At 39.5% G+C, this 20,507-nt stretch overlaps 1 protein-coding gene across 17 annotated transcripts in view; it reads left to right on the top strand.

The window, feature by feature from the left end:
• Positions 1-20,507, top strand: part of LOC120319950 (ephrin type-A receptor 5-like) — a 518,483-nt gene that overhangs the window by 425,878 nt on the left and 72,098 nt on the right. For 6 of the 17 annotated variants that reach the window (XM_039369337.1, XM_039369332.1, XM_039369341.1 and 3 more), the window contains 2 exons: positions 5,768-6,103; positions 11,539-11,655. In XM_039369337.1, coding sequence (XP_039225271.1) covers positions 5,768-6,103; positions 11,539-11,606 — 404 coding nt within the window. In that variant the 3' untranslated portion in view covers positions 11,607-11,655. Of the gene's footprint in view, positions 1-5,767; positions 6,104-6,630; positions 6,767-10,485; positions 10,556-11,538; positions 11,660-20,507 lie in introns of those variants that run through there. The other 11 variants (XM_039369346.1, XM_039369345.1, XM_039369348.1 and 8 more) reach the window with 8 other exon arrangements.

Genomic DNA, 20,507 nt, shown 5'->3' with positions numbered 1-20,507 from the left:
TCCATATTATCTAAGCTAGAAATACTGAATAAATTATGGACTAACTCTGATACATATAATACATTATCCATTTCTCCTTTACCAGTTCCATAAACTTTACCTTCCCCTTTAACAGTAGACTGTTGTCCATTTGCCAAGCTAACAAATGTTTGTTTAGCTGGTCTTAGATTTGAAAACATTTGTCGTTTGCAATATGCTGACTTACCCCACTGTCCAATAGCCAAGTGTTCTTTTCAGTTAAAATTGCTGGGAAGGAAAATGTCAGTTATGTAGCTCTATGATCTTGTTTCACTACTCCTCTTTTTCTCTTCTCACGGTAGCATCTCTGGAGATGTTCTGTAGAACCATACATGAAGCAGCATTTCACCATGCAAACATTCTCGGCTGCTTTATTGACATCCTTGGATGTTGCAGTTATAGGCCTGATCTGTGCGTTGTCACTCTGTCTTTGCTGCCTTTCCAGCCATTTCTGTTCCTCCTCCAGTAACCGGCCAGTCAAATAACTCATGGTTAAGCTCTTCTCCTGCATGGACTCTAAATTGGTCACTAGGACGTTCTATGAAGTGTCCAATAAACTGAGCACCACATACACCTTTTATGCTTCAGTAAAAGTTATTCCTCTTTCTTCTAATTCTAGGAATGTCTTTCTCATGGACTGCAAATGAGTAGACATGCTCTCTCCCGGTTTCAGTTGGGCTTTATATAGCTTTCTTGCCAGCATTACTTTGCTGCTTGCAGTCTCTCTCACATACACACTGCACAAAGCTTCCCAGCACTCTTTAGTAAACTGGAGACCCCTCATGTGTATTTGCTGGCTATCCTCCAAACTCAGGATTATGCTGGCCAATGCTTTTTCATTCTTTCTCCGGTTCCCATCATCCAGGACTGCAGGTGGATCAGCAACTATCATCCACAACTCCTCCCTTTGCAAGTACATCTCCATTTTCAGATACCAGGAGAGATAGTTTGTCTCATTCAAACTCCTGGCTCTTTAGATTAACCAAGAGTGTAGTTTTATTGAAAAATCCATGTAGGCACGGCAAACTCTGGGATTTTTCCTGTGAAAACCCACATAGGTAACTCCCCTTTTCCCCTCTGAGCCACCTATAGTTCATAGTTCACCAACTGAGTTCAGTTCTTTTGCTTTGGGAAAAGCTGTCTGCTTTGATCAAAACATTCTTCATCATTTGGCCTTGTCAGATAATGTCTTCCTGACAACAGACAGTTCACTTGCATTCTAGTGCCTCCCTCCTCCCTTAGGAATTCACCACCCTCTTCCCGTCACTGTTTGGCAAAGTGAGTCAGGTTTGACATTTCCTTTCTTTGGTGTTGGCATATAAATCTATTTCAACTGAAGTTGAACCCAGTTGTTGTCCAATTTTGCAGGCAGAGTTTGGTTAGAACTGCTACATATTCTTCTGTTGTTTGACATATTTCTGTAGATATTCCATTATTTTTTGTAGTCTGCTGACTTGGTAATGACTAGAGTGTTGGTCTAATGTCATTTTAATATTAGAGGTTCTGGTAAGTAAGTAATATCTCTTAAGAATATTGACATCATTACTATACAGAATTTCAATACACCATTTCCTTCTTTGTTTGATCTTTTTAGAAGTGATTTTACCATACTAGTTTAAGGTTGAAATCTCCTTCTAAGGAGGAGATATTTTAGAAGATTTCTAGGACATATTTTAGAAGACTTTGTTTTCCCCATTCTGAATCCAGTATCTTTACAAATATTATTGTAATACTGTTCCTTACTTTTTCTAATAGATTTTTTGACATTTTGGGTAATGTTCCTTCCTGAGATCTTTGACTTTCTTGGTTTGGTTTCTTTTCATTTCTTGGTAATTTCCTCTATTTGTTTTAACATTTGATTTCCTTATTTAGTTTCTTGGTCTTTAGCAGTCTGTTTTCACTTTTATCCTCTACCTCATAGTTGTACAACCTTTTGGTTTGTCTGGGCTACATGGAGTGAAGAGGAATTGTCTTGGGGTGGTTTATTTTTTATATTTTATCTATTCTTTATTATCTTGGATGCATTACTAGCTGTTCAAGTTCACATGCAGTCCACAGGCCACATGTTGGACAAGGCTGCTCTATATCTTCTTTAATTTCAAAAAGATTCTTTGGTTCCTCATTACTGAGAAGTAGGATTTCAGTGTGATTCCTGATATTTTCGTGACACTGGTACCTATAGAGTCAACATCATATTGTAGAAACTGGTTGACTTTCTTTTTCAACTCTAGCTTAACTTTGAACTTATGCATGAGAAGTTAGTGATCTGCTCTACAGTCATCTCCAAGCCACCTCTTTGCTATTATAATTTAACTATTCTACCCCCATGTAGCAAAGATACAGCACAAGAAATGATGCCATAGAAGGAAAAAACATAATGTCCGGAAAAAAATTAAGCATCCAAAATTTACTACAATACAATGGGGGCAAGAATAGACTCTAGGTAATAAAAACAAAGGACAAAGTAATTACTTAAATACTTTAAACATAGGATACTGAAGTTCTTCATATGAAGAATATATGTATGTGTTTATGTGAATGTAAATGTATGTGAATATAAATAAAATTGTACATCAGTCAGAGACAAATATCATAGAAGAGGAGAAATAAAAATGTAGACACAGTAAACAGATTTGAAAGGGCATAATTCCTGTACCATTATTGCCCAATACCAGTGACTGCCTTGTATGCTAAGATACTTTTATACAACAGGGTAAATATGAACATGCTTTAAAACTCTCCTTCAATATTATGTGGGAAAGTAAGAAATATGTGATTAACAATACAATTGTACATTACAGGGAACTTAGTTCCAGCTGAATGTACTTAAGTCAAAAAAGTGAAGGTATGAAATAGTGGTGAGCTTTTTTGAGTGTCAATGTAGTTTCTCACATCCTTTTTCAGGCAAGGGAAAATAATAAAAGAATTCAGCTTGGTTCTAAAGAAGATTAGTGCTTACTTTTTTCTATATGCTGAAGGAAAAATATTTCTCTTAAAACAACTTTAAAACAAGAAACTTAAGATACACTTACATTGAAGAATAATTTGATTTATTGACAGGTAGTACAGGAGTTTCATCCCTATTTATAGAATTATGCAAATAATTTCAATAGTTATAGCAGTCAGTTTCATCTAGTGCTTAAGGTACCAGGCTAGAACTCAGGAGACTGTAAGGACCCGCCTCAAGACTTCTTCACAAGAAAGCAGAACTCTTAAATATTATTTAGCCTTTTTATAATTTGTAATGATTGTTTTTTCTTTCTTTCTTTCTTCTTTTTCTTTTTTATATATATACATTTTTAATGTATTATTATTCATATATTTTTTTTTTTATATATATATATGCTTTATTTTTCGTCTACTTCTTCTTTCTTCTTTCTCTCTCTCTCTTCTCTTTTTATTTTTTATTTTTTTTCTTTTTTAGTATATATTATTCATTTTAAAGTTTATGTTATGTATATTATTTCTATATATATTATTACTGTGATTTTTATTATTATTATTAATTATTTTATAAATTGCAAATGTTATTTTTAAAATATTTGTTAAATAATCCTATATTCAGTTCTGGGAAGTCGGGGGGGGGGTGGGGTGGTTGGGGAGGGGGGGGTGGATTTTTATTTGTAAAACTTTTGAAAAATTTCAATAAAAAAAAAAAAAAAAAAAAGAAAGCAGAACTCTTGGGACAGATTCATCCCAAAAGGAACTTTTATTAGGAGAAGTTGACAGCAGGCATAAAAGGCAGGATCTGAGGGTTTCCTGCTCAAATCAATAGATTAAAGGAGCAAAAAGCAAACCACACCCCAACAGTTCATCCGGTCAGTTCAAACGGGCCAATCCCCAGGTGTTAAGTCTGCTGTGGGAATGAGGCTGATAAGATTCCATTCCCAAGGCTGTGAAAACGTTGTTGAGTCTTTGCACTTTCTCTTCTGCAGCGAGAGATAAGCCAGATGGCCAGAGGCACATTCCTTTCTCACCCAGGTTGGCATCAAGGGGAGAATAGTTCAAAGAGCAAGCAGATAGGGGAAGCGGAGAGGATACATTGTAGCAGCTAAGAGAAAGGCAATACACATACAATTCCCCCAACCCCCCCCCCCAGGAGTTTGGCAGAACCCATAGAAAGGAAAAGAAAAAGAAAAGAAAAAAAGAAAAAGCACCCCCACCAAAGAAATGGGTTCTGAGATTTAGTTTTAGCCTTGGCCATGAAAGCCAGCTGGGTGGCATTGGGCTTATTACTCTCTCTCAGCCTAACTCATTTTACAGGATTGTTGTTGTGGAGAAAATAGAATGAGAAAAATGTGTTGGATATATCAGTGCCTTGAAGTTATTTGTAAAATGAATACGTAAATATGCAATTTGTCATAGCAGCCAACATGACTGATAAAATTAACATTATTGAGATAATTCTTATACATATTAAAATATTTAATGAATGATGGATAAATGATTGATTCTGCATAATAGAATTTTTAATATAAATAAAGAACCTTAGAATTATAACAAATTATTTTAACATCACCGTTCTCAAAAGAAATCTGGATCTGAGTGCTTAATGCTAACAATCTTCTTAGCATTTGTGGTGAGCATGCATTCCTCTACTTTGTTTATATCTTGTTATTAGCTACAGCTTAGAATTCCAGGTACCCAATAGTTTATAGGTAAATTTGATATATTGATCATTAGAAAATACATGTAAATTGGGGCCCATGGTTAATTTATTCAATTTACCCTCACAAGGCATTACTGATTTCAAAAGGATTTGTTGATACTGTTTGTTCGTTTATGAAAAATTATATGGTTGCCAATTCACTCTCAGTGACTCTGGCAGCACAAGATAAAAACTCAATACAAAAACAATAAAAACAATCAATATTCCCCCTCCCTTGGTGACAACATACAATGCATTCTTCCTCTGGAATTATTGAGCAAACTTACTTTTCTTACTGCTTTCTAAAGTGTGTGTTAGAAACCATGTGATGAAAAGGAATTGCTGTACTGGTACAATTCTTTTCAGAGAAGGAAACTATGATGGAATTTTTGCACTGCTGTGATGAATTCTGATATTTATTTAAGATATAAGGTGGCTGAGAATACATATGAATGTTCGAACTTTCTTTGTATAATCATCTCTCTACCTGTTTTGGCTTACCTTGCTTTAGTCCAGTCCCAAATGAATATCTTATGAGAGAATTCCTCTCATGGAATATTTGTAGATTGGGATTTATGAACATTCAGACAAATTGCAGTGCAGTTTATCAGAAAATTAACTGCAGCGTTCTCACAAGGAAATTCAAAAGCAACCCAGATACACTTATAATAGTTCTAAAATACTGAGAATAAATAGAAAACCTAACAAAGTCTTCCTAACAAAGAAGATATTTAGGAAAGCAGAGGATTGGTTTTTTTTGGAGGGGGGTGAATTTTGAATTTTTTGTTTTCATTGTTAAGAGATTTTCTTTTTTTGTAAGTTTAAAATATACTGTTAAAATAGCCAAGTTCTAAAAGAATTGCTAGACTGTGGAGAGGAAATTGGATTTCCCATTATTCTGTTTAGAAGTTCTGTATTGATTTCTAAGGAAAGATGGAAAAGTGTTGGATGCTAATGCATTCTCAGATTGGGATCCAATGGCTCATAGCTCCAGTCCTGATAGAGGATTTGATTTATAATTCTTTTACCTTTTAAAATATTAGATAGGAACTTGGGATTTGAATCTGATTCTTACTTTATTTTTCTCACTTTACATACCAGGACCCCCCTCTGCTCCTCGGAGTGCCACCTCAAATGTTAACAAGACTAGTGTATTTCTGGAATGGATTCCTCCTGCTGATACTGGTGGAAGGAAAGATGTGTCTTATTATATTGCATGCAAGAAGTGCAACTGGCACTCTGGGCTCTGTGAGGCATGTGGCAATCATGTCAGGTACCTTCCACAACAAAGAAACCTGAAAAACACCTCTGTGATGATGGTAAACCTGCTGGCTCACACAAACTATACCTTTGAAATTGAGGCAGTGAATGGTGTGTCCGGCCAGAATCCAGCTACACGGCACTTTGTTTCACTCAATGTAACCACAAACCAGGCAGGTAAGTGCAATTTCACACAGATAACTAGGTTTCTGAGATGAAGTAGGCTATAATTCTTTTCCAGGTTAGAAGGTGCATAATAGAAAGCTGCTTGAAATAATAATTTGCTTTCAGTAAAGAACATCTTTTCCTCTCTTCTTTATCTTGGATTAAGAAGCATGCATTAATAAGCGAATAATAATAAAATGTTTCTTCTCGTGTTAATGAATCATGCAGGGATAGATTTTCAAAGTAGATTTTCACCATCAAATTCTCATAAAATATAAAACATTCAATTGTTACCACTTGTAATAGAAAGGCTGATGAAATCTACACATATTTTTCCAAGAACATTAATATAGCAGTTAATTTGTTTACAACTATTGTTTGAAAAGGAAAAAAAATAAATGTATTTAGTTCTGTTAGTATACATCTTCTATAGAATATCACTATTAGATATTGTCAAAATATAAAGCACACTAGTTTACATTTTTTATCATTTTATTTTTACTGTGGTTTCTTTTACAAGAAATAAATTGTTTCTATAGGTGGAAGGATATATTCTGACAAGCATAAGATATTTATCTGAGTTGCCTCTGTTCTTGAAAAGTTGAATTCTCGTGTAGAAGAGGTAGTAGAAAAAAAAGTGGAATTGATGGAGGGAAAATTTGAAAGTATGGAAAAAGAGATGAAAAATTTTCAAGATGAAATTCTTATGCTTCAATATAAACAAATGGAATATGCCTTAAGAATCAGAGGTTTGGGTGAGTCTGTGCAAGGAGATCTGAGAGAGATGGTTGCAAAGGACTTTGCTGTGATTTTGAATAGAGAAAAAGAGGAAATACTTAGTGAAATGGAACAGACATTTAGAGTTAACTCTGTGGTGGCAGAGCAAAAGAATTTGCCAAGAGATGTGGTAATTTACTTTGGGAAAAGATCTCTGCGCAATGAAATTATACAAGCTTTTTATAAGAAGAGGTTTCAAATTGCTTCACAAGATGTTATAATTTTAAAGGAGATCCCATCTAAAATTTTAAGAAGAAGAAAGGAGTTTGCTTTTTTAGCAGACGAACTTAAAAAGAGACAAATTTTGTTTAGATGGGACGTTCCGACTGGAATGGTGGTGAGTTACCTGGGGATACGTTATAGTCTTAATACTGTTTCTAAAGCAAAAGACTTTTATACTTCGGTCCTGGGGGTATGCTCATCGCCATCTACCATGTTCAAAGCTTTGGAAGATAAAAAGGCAGAATTGCAGTCTGAACTGCTTACACTTATGAAAATTGGGAAACTTCAGTTTGAGGGGCCTCAACAAGTAGAGATGGAGGAGCAGAAGACAACCTGTGTAACATACAATTGTAAAGAAAAGGATCAACAGAAGAAGGTCAAGGAAGTTTCTCAAGTATTGGTTCCTGAATCTGCGGGAGAAGCAGGATTTATAAACTCTTTGGAGCAACCTTTAAGGGCAGAATTGCAGTGTGAAGAGCCTATATTAATTAAAAAGGGGAAATTTCAGTCTGAGGGGCCTCAACAAGTTGAGATGAAAGAGCAGAGGACAACTCGTGCAACATATAAACGTAAAGAGAAAGACCAACAGAAGAAGGAGGTTAAGGAAGCTTCACAGCTATTGGTTCCTGAGCTTGTGGGAGAACCAGGACTTACAAATTTTTTGGAGCTATCTTCAAGGGCAGATTTTAAAGCATTTTTTTCGAGGTTTATGGACAAGAGAGATTGATAAGGATTGTGTTTATAGTGGATGGAACTGGCTATTGGAGAGAAGATTATGGAGATCGAATGAATTTTAGATAACAAGTTTAAGTTTAAGTACTTAGTTTAAGTACTCAGAAGACTATTGAATTGTGGGAGAAGTAAGATTTACAAACTTTTTGGAATTACCTTTAAGAGATTTATGGACAAGAGAAGGAATGTGTTTATTGTGGAGGAATTTGTTATTGGTAAAGATTTAAACAGGTATAAGGGAATTTTAATGTTTTAAGTAATGTTTAAATATGTGTTTTGGGGTAATAATATAAGTATGATATGAAAAGGTTTAGAGTATATTATAAAATGATGGACAATGGTTTAGAGTATATTATAGTTTGTTTAAAGATTGGTTTAAGAGAAGTTAATTTGTTTAATTAAACGTATTTAGATTTGTTTAGGATTTATATGTTTTTTAAGTCCTTTTTTTATTGATAGGAGAGAAGATCATGGAGATTGAATGAAAATTTTAGATAAGAAGTTTAAATATAAGTATTTAGTTTAATTATTTAAATGGGTATCCAGTTTTGATGGTATAATGAATGTTTATATGCTTATTTTTGTGTTCTAGAGTAAAGAAAGAGGGAGATTAGATTTTATATTGTAGGTATAGATATTTAAAGAAAGTAATGTTTAAATTTGTGTTTTGGGGATTCTTTATAGAATGATGGATAATAATATAAGTACAATATTAGAAAAGGTTTAGAGTATATTATAATGTGTGTTTAATGTTTGCAATTATTATCTTTTGGAGAAGATATTTTGTTCAATTTAATGTATTTAGATTTGTTTAGGATTTATATGTGTTTTAAGTTTTTTTTATTTTTTATTTTCTTTGAAAAATTTTAATTAAGCCTGTACTCAGCTCTGGGAAGGTTGAGGGGGGGTATGGGAGGTTTGGGGAGATGGGGGAGAGCATGGGAGGGTGGGGGGTTTGGGGAAGGGATTTGCTTTGTAAAATTCAAAAACTTTTAATAAAAAAAAAGATATTTATCTGAGATAAGAAAACAGAAACGCATCAAAGTGCCCCTAATAGGAAATATTTGCACATGATGTAATACAGGTAGTCCTCAAGTTACGAGTGTAATAGAGACTGCCCATTATATTTGTAACTTGAAAACTCATGGGAGTGAATCTCGTACCTTGAATGAAATTACTCCCTTGCTCATTAAGTGAATATGAAGTAACTCAGGGTGGGAAAGGCCATGGAGGACCTGGTGATGGAACAGGACTCCAAGGCCTTCTCAACCCACTAAGATACCGCATGCTTCCCCTTCCCTTCCCGCTGTGCCGGAATCACTTGGAAAAAATCTTACTCGTCTCTGCCGCGATTCCTGCTGCCACCCAGATCTAAGGCTGGGGAACAATTCTTCACCCTGCCACAGCCCGATCTGGGCTCTTGAAGCCTTTTCCAGGACGTTGCCACCCAGATCTGAAGCTAGCAAATGCTTCCACGCCCCCTCTGTGGCCCGATCTAGGCTCTGAAGGCCTTTTCCAGGCTGCTGCCACCTGGATCTAAGGCCAGGGAATGCTTCTGCGCCCAGCCACAGCCCAATCCAGGCTCCAGGTGCCTTTTCCAGGCTGCTGCCAACCAGATTTGGGATTGGGGAATGCTTCCGTGCCCCCCCATGGCTCGATCTGGGCTCTGGAGGCCTTTTCTAGGCTGCTGCCATCCAGATCTATGACTGGAGGATGCTTCCATGCCCCATCATGGCCCGATCCAGACTCTGGAGGTGTTTTCCAGGCTGCTACCATCTCTATCTGAGGCCAGGGGATGCTTCCACAGCACTCCACTGCCTGATCAGGCCTGGTAAACACTTCCAGAGCCTAGATCGGGCCATGATGGGGCATGGAAGCATCCTCCGGTCATAGATCTGGATGGCAGCAGCCTAGAAAAGGCCTCCAGAGCCCAGATCGAGCCATGGAGGGGACACAGAAGCATTCCCCAGCCTCAAATCTGGGTGGCAGAGCCTATAAAAGGCCTCCAGAGCCTGTATCAGGTTGCGGCGGGGGGCAGAAACATTCCCCGGTCATAGATATGGGCGGCAGTGGCTTGAAAAAGGCCTCTGGAGCCTCGATCGGGCCATGGAGGGTGTGTGGAAGCATTCCCCAGTCTCAAATCTTGATAGCAGCAGCCTGGAAAAGGCCTCCGGAGCCCAGATAGGGCTATGGAATGCGTGCAGGAGCATCTCCTGGTCATAGATCTGGGTAGCAGTAGCCTGGAAAAGGCCTCCAGAGCCTGGAACAGGCCATGGAGGGGACACAGAAGCATTCCCCAGTCTCAAATCCAGGTGGCAGCAGCCTGGAAAAGGCTTTTGGAGCCCAGATTGGGCCACAGAGGAGGCACGGAAGCATTCCCCAGCCTCAAATCTGGGTAGCAGCAGTCTGGAAAAGGCCTCTGGAGCCTGGATTCGGCTGCGGTGGGGCACGGAAGCATCCCCCGGCCATAGATCTGGGTGGCAGCAGCCTGGGAAAGGCCTCTGGAGCCCCAATCCAGCCTCCAGAGGCTCATGGAAGCATTCCCCAGCTTTGGTTTTGTTCTCTGTTGCAGACAACAGAGACCTGAAGTACCATGAGATCACCCAAGATCAATTGTGTGAGATCTCGCCCCACTGATCTTGCGTGATCTTGCGTTACTTTAGGCCTCCATTCTCTGCAAATGCACTGAAGGTCTGGAGCATCCAAGAAAGCGAATGATCTCGATCTTCACAAGTGAGTATTGAAGGCCTGGTATCTAGGGAGACCTGGGGTGGGTGTGGGGAGGGAGGGAATAACCAGGATGAATGTTGTAGAGCCACTGCGGTTGCTCATAAGGGCAAATGACTGCCATGGTGCTGCAATATTCGTAACTTCGGGACTTGCTCATAAGCACTAGGGGATGCTCGTAACTCATGGATTGCCTGCAAAAGACCTCTCACAGAGTCTTGTACTAACTGTTAAAATAGATGCTTGCCTTCTCTTTTCTTTAGAATTTTATACCATTACATTGTGAGTTTTTTTGTTTTTCACCAAGGCTAGGAAATATTCTGCTCAACAACTTTTATTGAAGGATAGTCTACTTCAGCTTTATGTGCTGGCCAATAGGTTACTTCAATCTTGGCTCTGAATCAACTTCTTGTGTTGTGGGAAGTCTTTTGCTACTTCAGTGTAATATTTAGACAACAGCAGTGGCTGTTATCTCATGACTATATTTGGATCATATGCTTTTTATTATGTCAGTTATATGCAGATTACATTAGCAAAATGAAAAAAAAGATTTCACATAGAAATGAATGTATAAATTAATTTGATAATCAAGAAAAAAGATAAAAAATATTTAAAGAGAAATATAGTTGGAAAACAAGGTAACAGATTTAGCATTTTCAAAGTATAGTCATGAAATTATTTTTCTTGGTTCAATCAGTTTGAAAGAATTAGTTTCAAATTAGTATTTTGTTGAATAATATGCCATGAACAGAAGCTGTAGTTAGGAAATAATCATCAGTATTTTTTATTAAAGGTCATAAATAGCTGTAGTTAAATTTAATTCTGTTTTTTGTCAGTATGTTCTTTGAATAAGTGGTTGAACCTCTGTAGTCAATATAACTACAGAGTAGGTGAAGAATTTCTCCTTTGTACGAGAGTCATGAGAAACATAAATGATATTTTCAAACCATTCAATAAATACTAAATCATTTTGTTTTTTTCTTCATCAGCCCTTCCTCAAGTTATTACCGAGGTAGATGGAAAATTGCCATTAAGAGAAATGATAAAGTACTTTTGAATTGTATTTTAATTAACAGAGGTGATGTTTTGAAAGCATTAACTAATACTATAACTGGCTGAGTGTGATGACCTGTGTGCAATTCTATGAAGAAACATTTTTACAAGAAGCGTCAACTGAGAGTCACAGATGGTGTAAGATATTACCCGTGTAGAGAGGTGTGGTAAGACAACTGTTTGTGTGAACTTCTCCTTTTTCCTTGTGTAGCCTCAAGATATAAACTTCTCTGTTTTAGTGTGTTAAAGGTAGATAAGAAGTCATCTATTAGGTTAAGCATGGGTGGCAAGCTGTATAAAAATGACACCCTGGGAGTAACTCAGGGTTCAGAATCTGTCATGCGAATGCTCTGAACCATTGTGCACAAATAAAGCCTGTTTTCTCCAACCCTTCGTGGTCTTGTCTTCTGATGTAAGTATCGTGGTTTTTTCCACAACAATTATCTGGCGACTGCGGCAGGACGGCAAGGAGTCTTGGGGCTCTCTGGAGGGCACACCCCGGTGCCAGGGGCCTGTAGTGTTAGGGGGAACATCCCAGGTGCCATCGGACCTTTTATTCCAAGGGACTTCCCTGTGACACAGGGCTCCAGCATCGGCGGTCGGCCACTCCAAGAACCACAGGTGAAGGGTAAGGAGACCAGGCAACTTTCCAGCCGGCTATAGGACAAAGGATTCGCCTGCAGGCAAGTATTGAGGGAAATAAGGAATCCCTCCCTGTAAACAGGGACGGAGGAGAGGACTGATCACCCTCTCTTTGGAATAAGGTGGGAGGATTGTTGTGTGTGTTTGCAGTGAGTGAGTGGCGCTCGAAATTCCCATGGTGACCGTGAGTTTCCGGCTCCTGGGTCTAGCGTGTATAAGTGAAAAACCCCAGTGTAATCCCAAGTGGAAGGACCCCTTACCTTCCTCTCATTCCCTTTCTTCATTTGTCTTCTCTGGTGCCCTGGGAGGCTCATGGGGGTGGTGAAAGTGTTGGGGTGTATGTTAAAGCATTTTAAGTCTGCCTATGGGGCTCAGGATTATGGTATTAAGTGGAGCAGGCATAAGTTGAGGATCTTCTGTGAGGTAGATTGGCCCAGCTTTAACATAGGCTGGCCAAGCACAGGGACACTAGATCCATCCATTGCTCTAAAAGTACATCAGCTAGTGTTCCATCCCACGTTAGGGCACCCAGACCAGGCACCCTATATTGATGTGTGGCTCGGCTTGTTGCAAAGACCTCCACCATGGATCCAGAAATGCAAAACTGTCCCCTATGTTAAAAAGTTTCAAAGATAGAAAAAGCTGGGGACAAGCAATAATCCAACCAGATGTCCAGGATCAAGGGACCCAAGCTGGACCTTCAGCAAGAGGTGCTGAGGGGGTCCAAGGCAGAGGAGGAACGGATGGGACTGCAAACAGAAGACAGACAAGTGGGAGGACTGATAGCCAAACAAATGAGGGCAAAGACTGAGGAAGCGTCTTTGAATGCTCCCCTTAGACAAGTAGATCAATTGGTTGTCAGTAAGGACGATCCAGCAGAAACAGCCACAGCTCCTCTATTCCAACATATGCCTTTTACTACATCAGACCTTCTTAATTGGAAATTTCATTAGTGAAAAACCAAATGAAGTGGCAGACTTGGTAAAGACCATTGTGGACATCCACAACCCTAACTGGATGGATATGCAACAGTTTATGGGGACTTTGTTCAATCCAGAAGAAAGGGAAAAGATTAGGATGGCAGTGATAAAAATAGTAAAGCCCTCTCTTCCACTGCTTCATTCTCTTGAGGAACACATTGAGAGAAACTTCCCTTCCAAAGATCCTTCATGGAATCCATATCATGACCTCGGGGATTTGCAGGCTTATCAATAGTTAGCGGTGCAGGCAGTTCGTGCAGCAGGAAAACCATCTGTTAATATGTCTAAACCATCCCTGGTAGTACAGGAAGCCACAGAGAATCTGGAAGCATTTTACGCTCGGTTGTTTGAAGCCTACCAAATGTGTAGACCTATTGATCCAACAGAGCCTGACAATGCTCGGATGCTTGCCATGGCCTTTATCTCGCAAAATGGCCCGAAAGACTTTTGTGAATAGAGAGTGAAGGATCAAAGACAAACCCACATTAAGAGGATTTATGGGGTTTTAGTTGAATTGGATTCAGAAACGGAACTAATTAAAGATTGTATGATTAGATGGGCGCAGAATTTTGGTGAGCCAGTTCCATTGGACACCTGGGAAACTATTTGGGTTAGAAATGTCAAATTTACACAAGCACAGAACTTAAGGGAGAATTTTTATAAAATGTTTTATAGATGGCACCTTGATCCACAAAAAATGTCTTTTATGTACCCTGACTTACAACCTAAATGTTGGAGATGTGGTTGTATGGACGCTACTTATTATCATATTTGGTGGTCGTGCAGAGAGATAAAAGCATTCTGGATTAAGATATGGTGGAATATCCAGAGAATTTTTAAAAGGAGGGTAAAATTTACTCCACAATTATTTTTGTTAGGTATAGTTATTGATTGTGATACAAAGGAGGTTATATTGATGTTAAATTTGATTACAGCTGCGAGGCTGTTAGTAGGACAATATTGGAAGAAGGAATCTTTGCCTACATTGCAGGAATGGTTTCTTAAAGTGTCTCATTTGGCGGAAATGGCAAAGATTTCGGCTTTCTTAAAGGGTCAAACGCAAGAGAAATTTCTTGCTGTTTGGGATAAATGGATAAAATTCATACAATTTAAATTTGATATAAAAATACTATATAGTTTTTTCATAATTTTTAACTTTATATATATATATATATTTTCTATTTTATATTCTTTTTTTATAAATATAAATTTTTTTAACTTTTTTTAATTAAGCCTATATTCTGCTCTGGGAGGCCCTGGGGGGGGGGAAGGGGGGGTTTGGGTAGGGGTGGGGGAAGGGGGGTTTTGTTGGGTAATGTTTGTTTTTATTTGTATATGTTGTTTTTTGTTTTTGTATTGTCTTTTATTTTCTGTAAAATTTATAAAACTCTTTAATAAAAAAAAAAATAGTTAGCGGTGCAGGCAGTTCGTGCAGCAGGAAAACCATCTGTTAATATGTCTAAACCATCCCTGGTAGTACAGGAAGCCACAGAGAGTCTGGAAGCATTTTACGCTCGGTTGTTTGAAGCCTACCAAATGTGTAGACCTATTGATCCAACAGAGCCTGACAATGCTCGGATGCTTGCCATGGCCTTTATCTCGCAAAATGGCCTGAAAGACTTTTGTAAATAGAGAGAAGGAGGAGGAAAAGAAAAAGGATCAGAAAATGCAAAGGAAAGCTGAATTGCTGGCAGTTGCTATGATGGGGGTGTCAAGGGGAGGTGGCAGAGGTAGAGGACGGGGAATGGTGTTAGGACGAAACCAGTGTGCCATATGTAAGAAGGAAGGACACTGGAAGGGTGAAGGGTGACTGTCCAGAAAGAGAAAGGGAAGAGGAAGATTTGTAAGGTTTGTAAGAAGCTTCAGAGGTGACCCAAGAAGAAGCCAGGGAGGGAGAGGAAGAAGAGAAGGATTTTCAAGAACTCCCCTCATAGGCCTGGCAGAGGCAGAGGAGTGGGACTGAGACCGACTGGGTTCAGCCTGCCTCCCAGAACCTGTGGTCAGTTTAACAGTAGGAGGCAAACCTATTCCCTTCCTTGTGGATACTGGAGCCACCCGATCAGTCCTAACCAACCCCTAAGCCAAGCCGCCCCTCACTCTATCAATATACAAGGAGCAACAGGAAAAATATTGCAGCGACCCTTTTTGGAACCCTTAAGTTGCATTATGGGAGGAAAAACTATAACCCATCAGTTTGTATATATACCAATTCCTTTATTGGGAAGGGATCTGCTTTGTAAACTAAGGGCGCAGATCTCCTTTGAAGAGGATGGCACAATGGCCATAAAATATGGAAAGGTGATGATGGAAGTACCCCGTGCAGAGGAATGGAGAATGGTGATGCTGGCACAAATGATAGAGAAAAATGCCAGATGGGAAGAATTTGATGTACCATATTTGTGGGCAGAGGACAACCTCCCTGGTTTTGCAAGGCATCATCCACTATCTGCCAGCTGCCTGTACTGAAGAATAGGAAAGAGTTAAGAGGATTTTTAGTTGCTGCTGGCTTCTGCTGAATATGGATCCCTACCTTTAGTTTAATAGCAAAATCCCTGTATGAGGCCACAAAGGAGGGAGATAAAGAACCATTGTGATAGGAACAGCAAGAATATAACAGCTTCATCGCTCTCAAGGAGGCTCTAATGTGCGCCCCTAGTTTAGGTCTACTAGACTTGGAAAAGTTATTTCAACTGTTTGTAGATACAAAGCAAAATGTGGCAGTAGGAGTTCTCACCCAGAAAATAGGAACCTGGCATCGCCCGGTCGCTTATCTATCAAGACAGCTTGATAATGTAGCAAGGGGTTGGCCAGCTTGCCTTAAAGCAAGTGCAGGAACAGCGTTGTTAAGACAGGAAGCTAATAAATTGACTTTTGGGCAGAAATTAGATATCCACACACCGCACGCCCTTAAAGCTGTTTTGGAAGCAAAAGGACATTTGTGGCTGACCAACCCACGCATGCTAAAGTATCAAGCCCTAATAATACATAACCCAATGGTTATATTAATTCAATCAAACTCACTGAATCCAGCCACGCTGCTGCCTGAACCAGACTTGGAAACTACACATAGTTGCATACAAGCCATCGAAGAAACTTACGCTAGCCGCCCAGACATGAGAGATGTCCCCCTGCTTGATCCAGACTTTACAATATACACAGGTGGAACTAGTTTTATGCAAGAAGACATTCGAAAGGCAGGATGTGCTGTGGTGACTTTGGAGGAAGTCTGGGAAGCTGAGCCACTTCTGCCCGGTATAACTGCATGCATTAACTAGAGCTTTGGAGTTGGCAAAAGGAAAGTGCATTAATATTTACACAGACTCTAAGTATGCATTCCTAACAGTGCAAGTCCATGGAGCCTTATACAAAGAAAGGGGACTTATAACTTCAGGGGGAAAGGATATTAAGTATGGACTACAGATATTGCGTCTGCTGAATAGTGTGTGGGAGCCTAAAGAAGTAGCTGTAATGCATTGCAAAGGGCATCAAAAGGGAGCATCAGATATTCAATTAGGAAATAATAAGGCAGACTGGGAAGCTTGCATTGCTGCACTAAAGGCATCTACTGAACATACAAATTGTCTAGCTTTATGGATCCCTAAAGAACAAGAGCAGGTGAAACCCAACTACTCTCAGGAAGACTTGAAACAAATTGAGGTGCTGGAAACAAGGCAGGAAGATGGTTGGTGGATTTTGCCAGACCAGCGAATCTTTATCCCAGGATATATGGCATGGGATGCAGTGCAACAGGTTCATAAGCAACTGCACCTGGGAAAGACAGCGCTGGCAAATGCCCTGAAGAGAGAAGTCTGTATTGACAAAATACACAGTATTGCAGCAAATGTTTGTGCTAGATGTGAGATCTGTGCAGACAACAACCCAAGACAAAGACCCCAACTGCCTCAAGGACATCAGCCCAGAGGAAATTATCCCTTCGATTCCTTGATGATTGATTTCACTGACATGCCATGCTCAGGTCCCTATAAAGCAATGCTAGTCATAGTATGTACATACACTGGATGGCTGAATTGCATCCCTACAAGGAAGAAGAAGAAGAAGAAGAAGAAGAAGAAGAAGAAGAAGAAGAAGAAGAAGAAGAAGAAGAAGAAGAAGAAGAAGAAGAAGAAGAAGAAGAAGAAGAAGAGAAGAAGAAGAAGAAGAAGAAGAAGAAGAAGAAGAAGAAGAAGAAGAAGAAGAAGAAGAAGAAGAAGAAGAAGAAGAAGAAGAAGAAGAAGAAGAAGAAGAAGAAGCAGCAGCAACTGAGGTCGCAAAAGCCTTGCTTCATATTATTATTCTCAGGTATGGGTTGCCATCTAGAATCTCTTTAGATAATGGTCCTGAATTTATCCATAGAGCCACCCAAAAGATAGCAGCTATGCTAGGAATAACATGGAAACTTCACTGTAGTTTCCATGCTCAATCGGGAGGAAGGATGGGGAGAATGAATAGAACCATTAAGGAAAAATTGGCAAAAATATGTCAGGAAACTCAGCTTAAGTGGCCAGATGCTTTAAATATGGTCCTGGTTGCGGTAAGGTGTGCCCCACAAAGGGGGCTGTTCGTGTCTCCCTTTGAATTATTGTATGGCAGAGTCCCCAACTTACTCAAACCAGGTGACCAGAACTCTAGACAAGTGGCAGATACTATTAAATTAGAACAGCTGCAGGCTCTTAACACTATAGTCCAGCAGCTACAACGATATGTTCTAACCCAAAGACCCCATGTCTTGGTCACACCCACACATGACATACAACCAGGACAGGAGGTCTGGGTAAAGGATTGGAAGAGGGAAGTCTTAAGCCCAAAGTGGAAAGGGCTGTATACTGTTGTTATGTGTTCTTCCCTTGCTATTAAGGTGGCTGAAATCAAATTGTGGATCCATTGGTCCCGAGTTAAATTGGCCGCCCCCACCCAGTGGAAAGTGACTAGTGACCCAACTCAACCTCTTAAGCTTACCCTGCATCGTAGAAGAAGGAGACTCTCCTCTTCTGGTGACACTCTGGAAGCTGTCCCCCTGTTAACGGGAGAGGTGAAGAAACCCCTGCAGGTGTTACTCCAGAAGCTAACACCCATCGCACGGGCAACAAAAATCCCCTGCCTGGAAGCTGCAATCGCGTCACTAGTATTAGGCTTCTCTAACCATGGAACCCAGCCAAAGGATGAGGGAAACTGCTTATATTAGAAAGGGGCTCATGCCAACTATTTGGGTGGTTGTAGTGTTGCTGATTAGTATTGTCATTAATTCCCTGTTAGCCATAGCCCAGGTTATGGCCTTGTGGGATGAGGAGGGAGTATGTAAAACTGAGTGCTCCAGATGGATACCCCCCAATATATGAAACTCCCCAATAATCTCAAGATTTAAGTGGAGTTTCAAAGGGGGGAAATGAGGTAGATGGAAAATTGCCATTAAGAGAAATGATAAAGTACTTTTAAATTATATTTTAATTAACAGAGGTGATGTTTTGAAAGCATTAACTAATACTATAAACTGGCTGAGTGTGATGACCTGTGTGCAATTCTGTGAAGAAACATTTTTACAAGAAGCGTCAACTGAGAGTCACAGATGGTGTAAGATATTACCCGTGTAGAGAGGTGTGGTAAGACAACCGTTTGTGTGAACCTCTCCTTTTTCCTTGTGTAGCCTCAAGATATAAACTTCTCTGTTTTAGTGTGTTAAAGGTAGATAAGAAGTCATCTATTAGGTTAAGCATGGGTGGCAAGCTGTATAAAAATGACACCCTGGGAGTAACTCAGGGTTCAGAATCTGTCATGCAAATGCTCTGAACCATTGTGCACAAATAAAGCCTGTTTTCTCCAACCCTTCATGGTCTTGTCTTCTGATGTAAGTATCGTGGTTTTTTCCACAACATTACAAGTAATTTGGGAGGGGAGAGAGGTGGTTGGTTATCTAGTTTTGTATTACCTCTCCCACCACTGCTTTAAAACTTGCTCAAAATTTTATTTTATCAAGGCTTAGCAGTGGATCAAAGTAAACATAATAAAGAAATAGAATAGTTGTGAAAATAAACCTAAGTAAATGCCTTGTCTTCTCTTTTGTCTAGAATTTTGTGCCATTACACATGAGTTTCTTTGTTTTATACCAACTTTTTTCAGAAAGATGGAATCGTGGCTAAAACAAGAACATTAAAAAATAAGTCATAGGCACACAGTGATACCTTAAAAATAAAAAAATGAAATTCATAGGGGTTAGGAGCTTAACTAGTACCTTGCCCTTAGCTAGTACCTTACCCAAGGTCTGGAAAAATAGCCACATTTGCCAAGGTTTCTGGAACAACTTTATGGTGAGAAACATACAATCTGAGGAGATTATACCAGACAGCCATGTCAGGTCAAAAAAGGCACACTTCTGGTGATGGGATCAAATATGTGAACAACTGATTTTTTGTGTGGATGCCACTTCCGGAAGTCCATTCTGGGCTTGGGCAAGAAAAAATTAGCTACCAGTTCTGCCGAAGTGGTGTGAACTAGCTGAATCCCACCACTGCATACTTCCTACATCTTAGTAAATGACTTCGTTTTATTGAGGGGACCTAAAGCACATACACACTGTGTCAGACCTGCCCCAGTCTGATTCTTTAGGAAAGAAAGACCCACACTCCATTGGGTTGAAGCGAAACATTCTTTTACTAAAAAGATGTTGGCTGCAATAAAGTGAGGCTAGCTCTGGATTTCGCATGCTCAAAAGATACACAATGGTTTCCCCTAATCTCAGCCCTCCCCCTGTGGAACGGTCCATCTTCAGTCAATGGGAATTTGCTGAGATATTTTAAAAATGCTGATATGTTTTGGGATAATAGGCATTCTTTCTCAGGGTGCCTGGCCTTGGATTCCGGTGCAAACTGGTGCCGAACTTCTCTAGTCTTTATCACCTATGATTCCCACTCCCTATTTCCCATCATTTACACACAGCTTTATTGCCAATTTATCCTTCCCCTACCCCTTTCTAGCTTTCTGCCCTCTTGATAGAGACATCAATCCTGCAGAGGAAAAAGAAGAGGAAAGGGAGAGAGATACAAAAATTCTCCAATTAGCAGACAGTTCAATGAGGCTTATCTGTGTATCGTTCATAGAACTTTTTAAGCAGTCTGGAAGCCTTAATGTGTTGGGAATCAACCCATTCAGTCTCTGAGGGAGGAGAAAATCTTCCCATGCTATCAAGTACTGGGTTTTTTCCTGATGTGTATGGTAGTTCAAAAGTCTCTTTCAAAGTGTTGCTCTTTCTCAGTCATAATCAAGAGAACACAGGACATAGGGAAGACATG

The sequence above is a fragment of the Crotalus tigris genome, unplaced genomic scaffold (assembly GCF_016545835.1).
Source record: "Crotalus tigris isolate CLP2741 ecotype Arizona unplaced genomic scaffold, ASM1654583v1 scf7180000021050.780039, whole genome shotgun sequence".
Classification (NCBI taxonomy): domain Eukaryota; kingdom Metazoa; phylum Chordata; class Lepidosauria; order Squamata; family Viperidae; genus Crotalus; species Crotalus tigris.
This window is presented reverse-complemented; position numbering and strand designations above follow the sequence as displayed.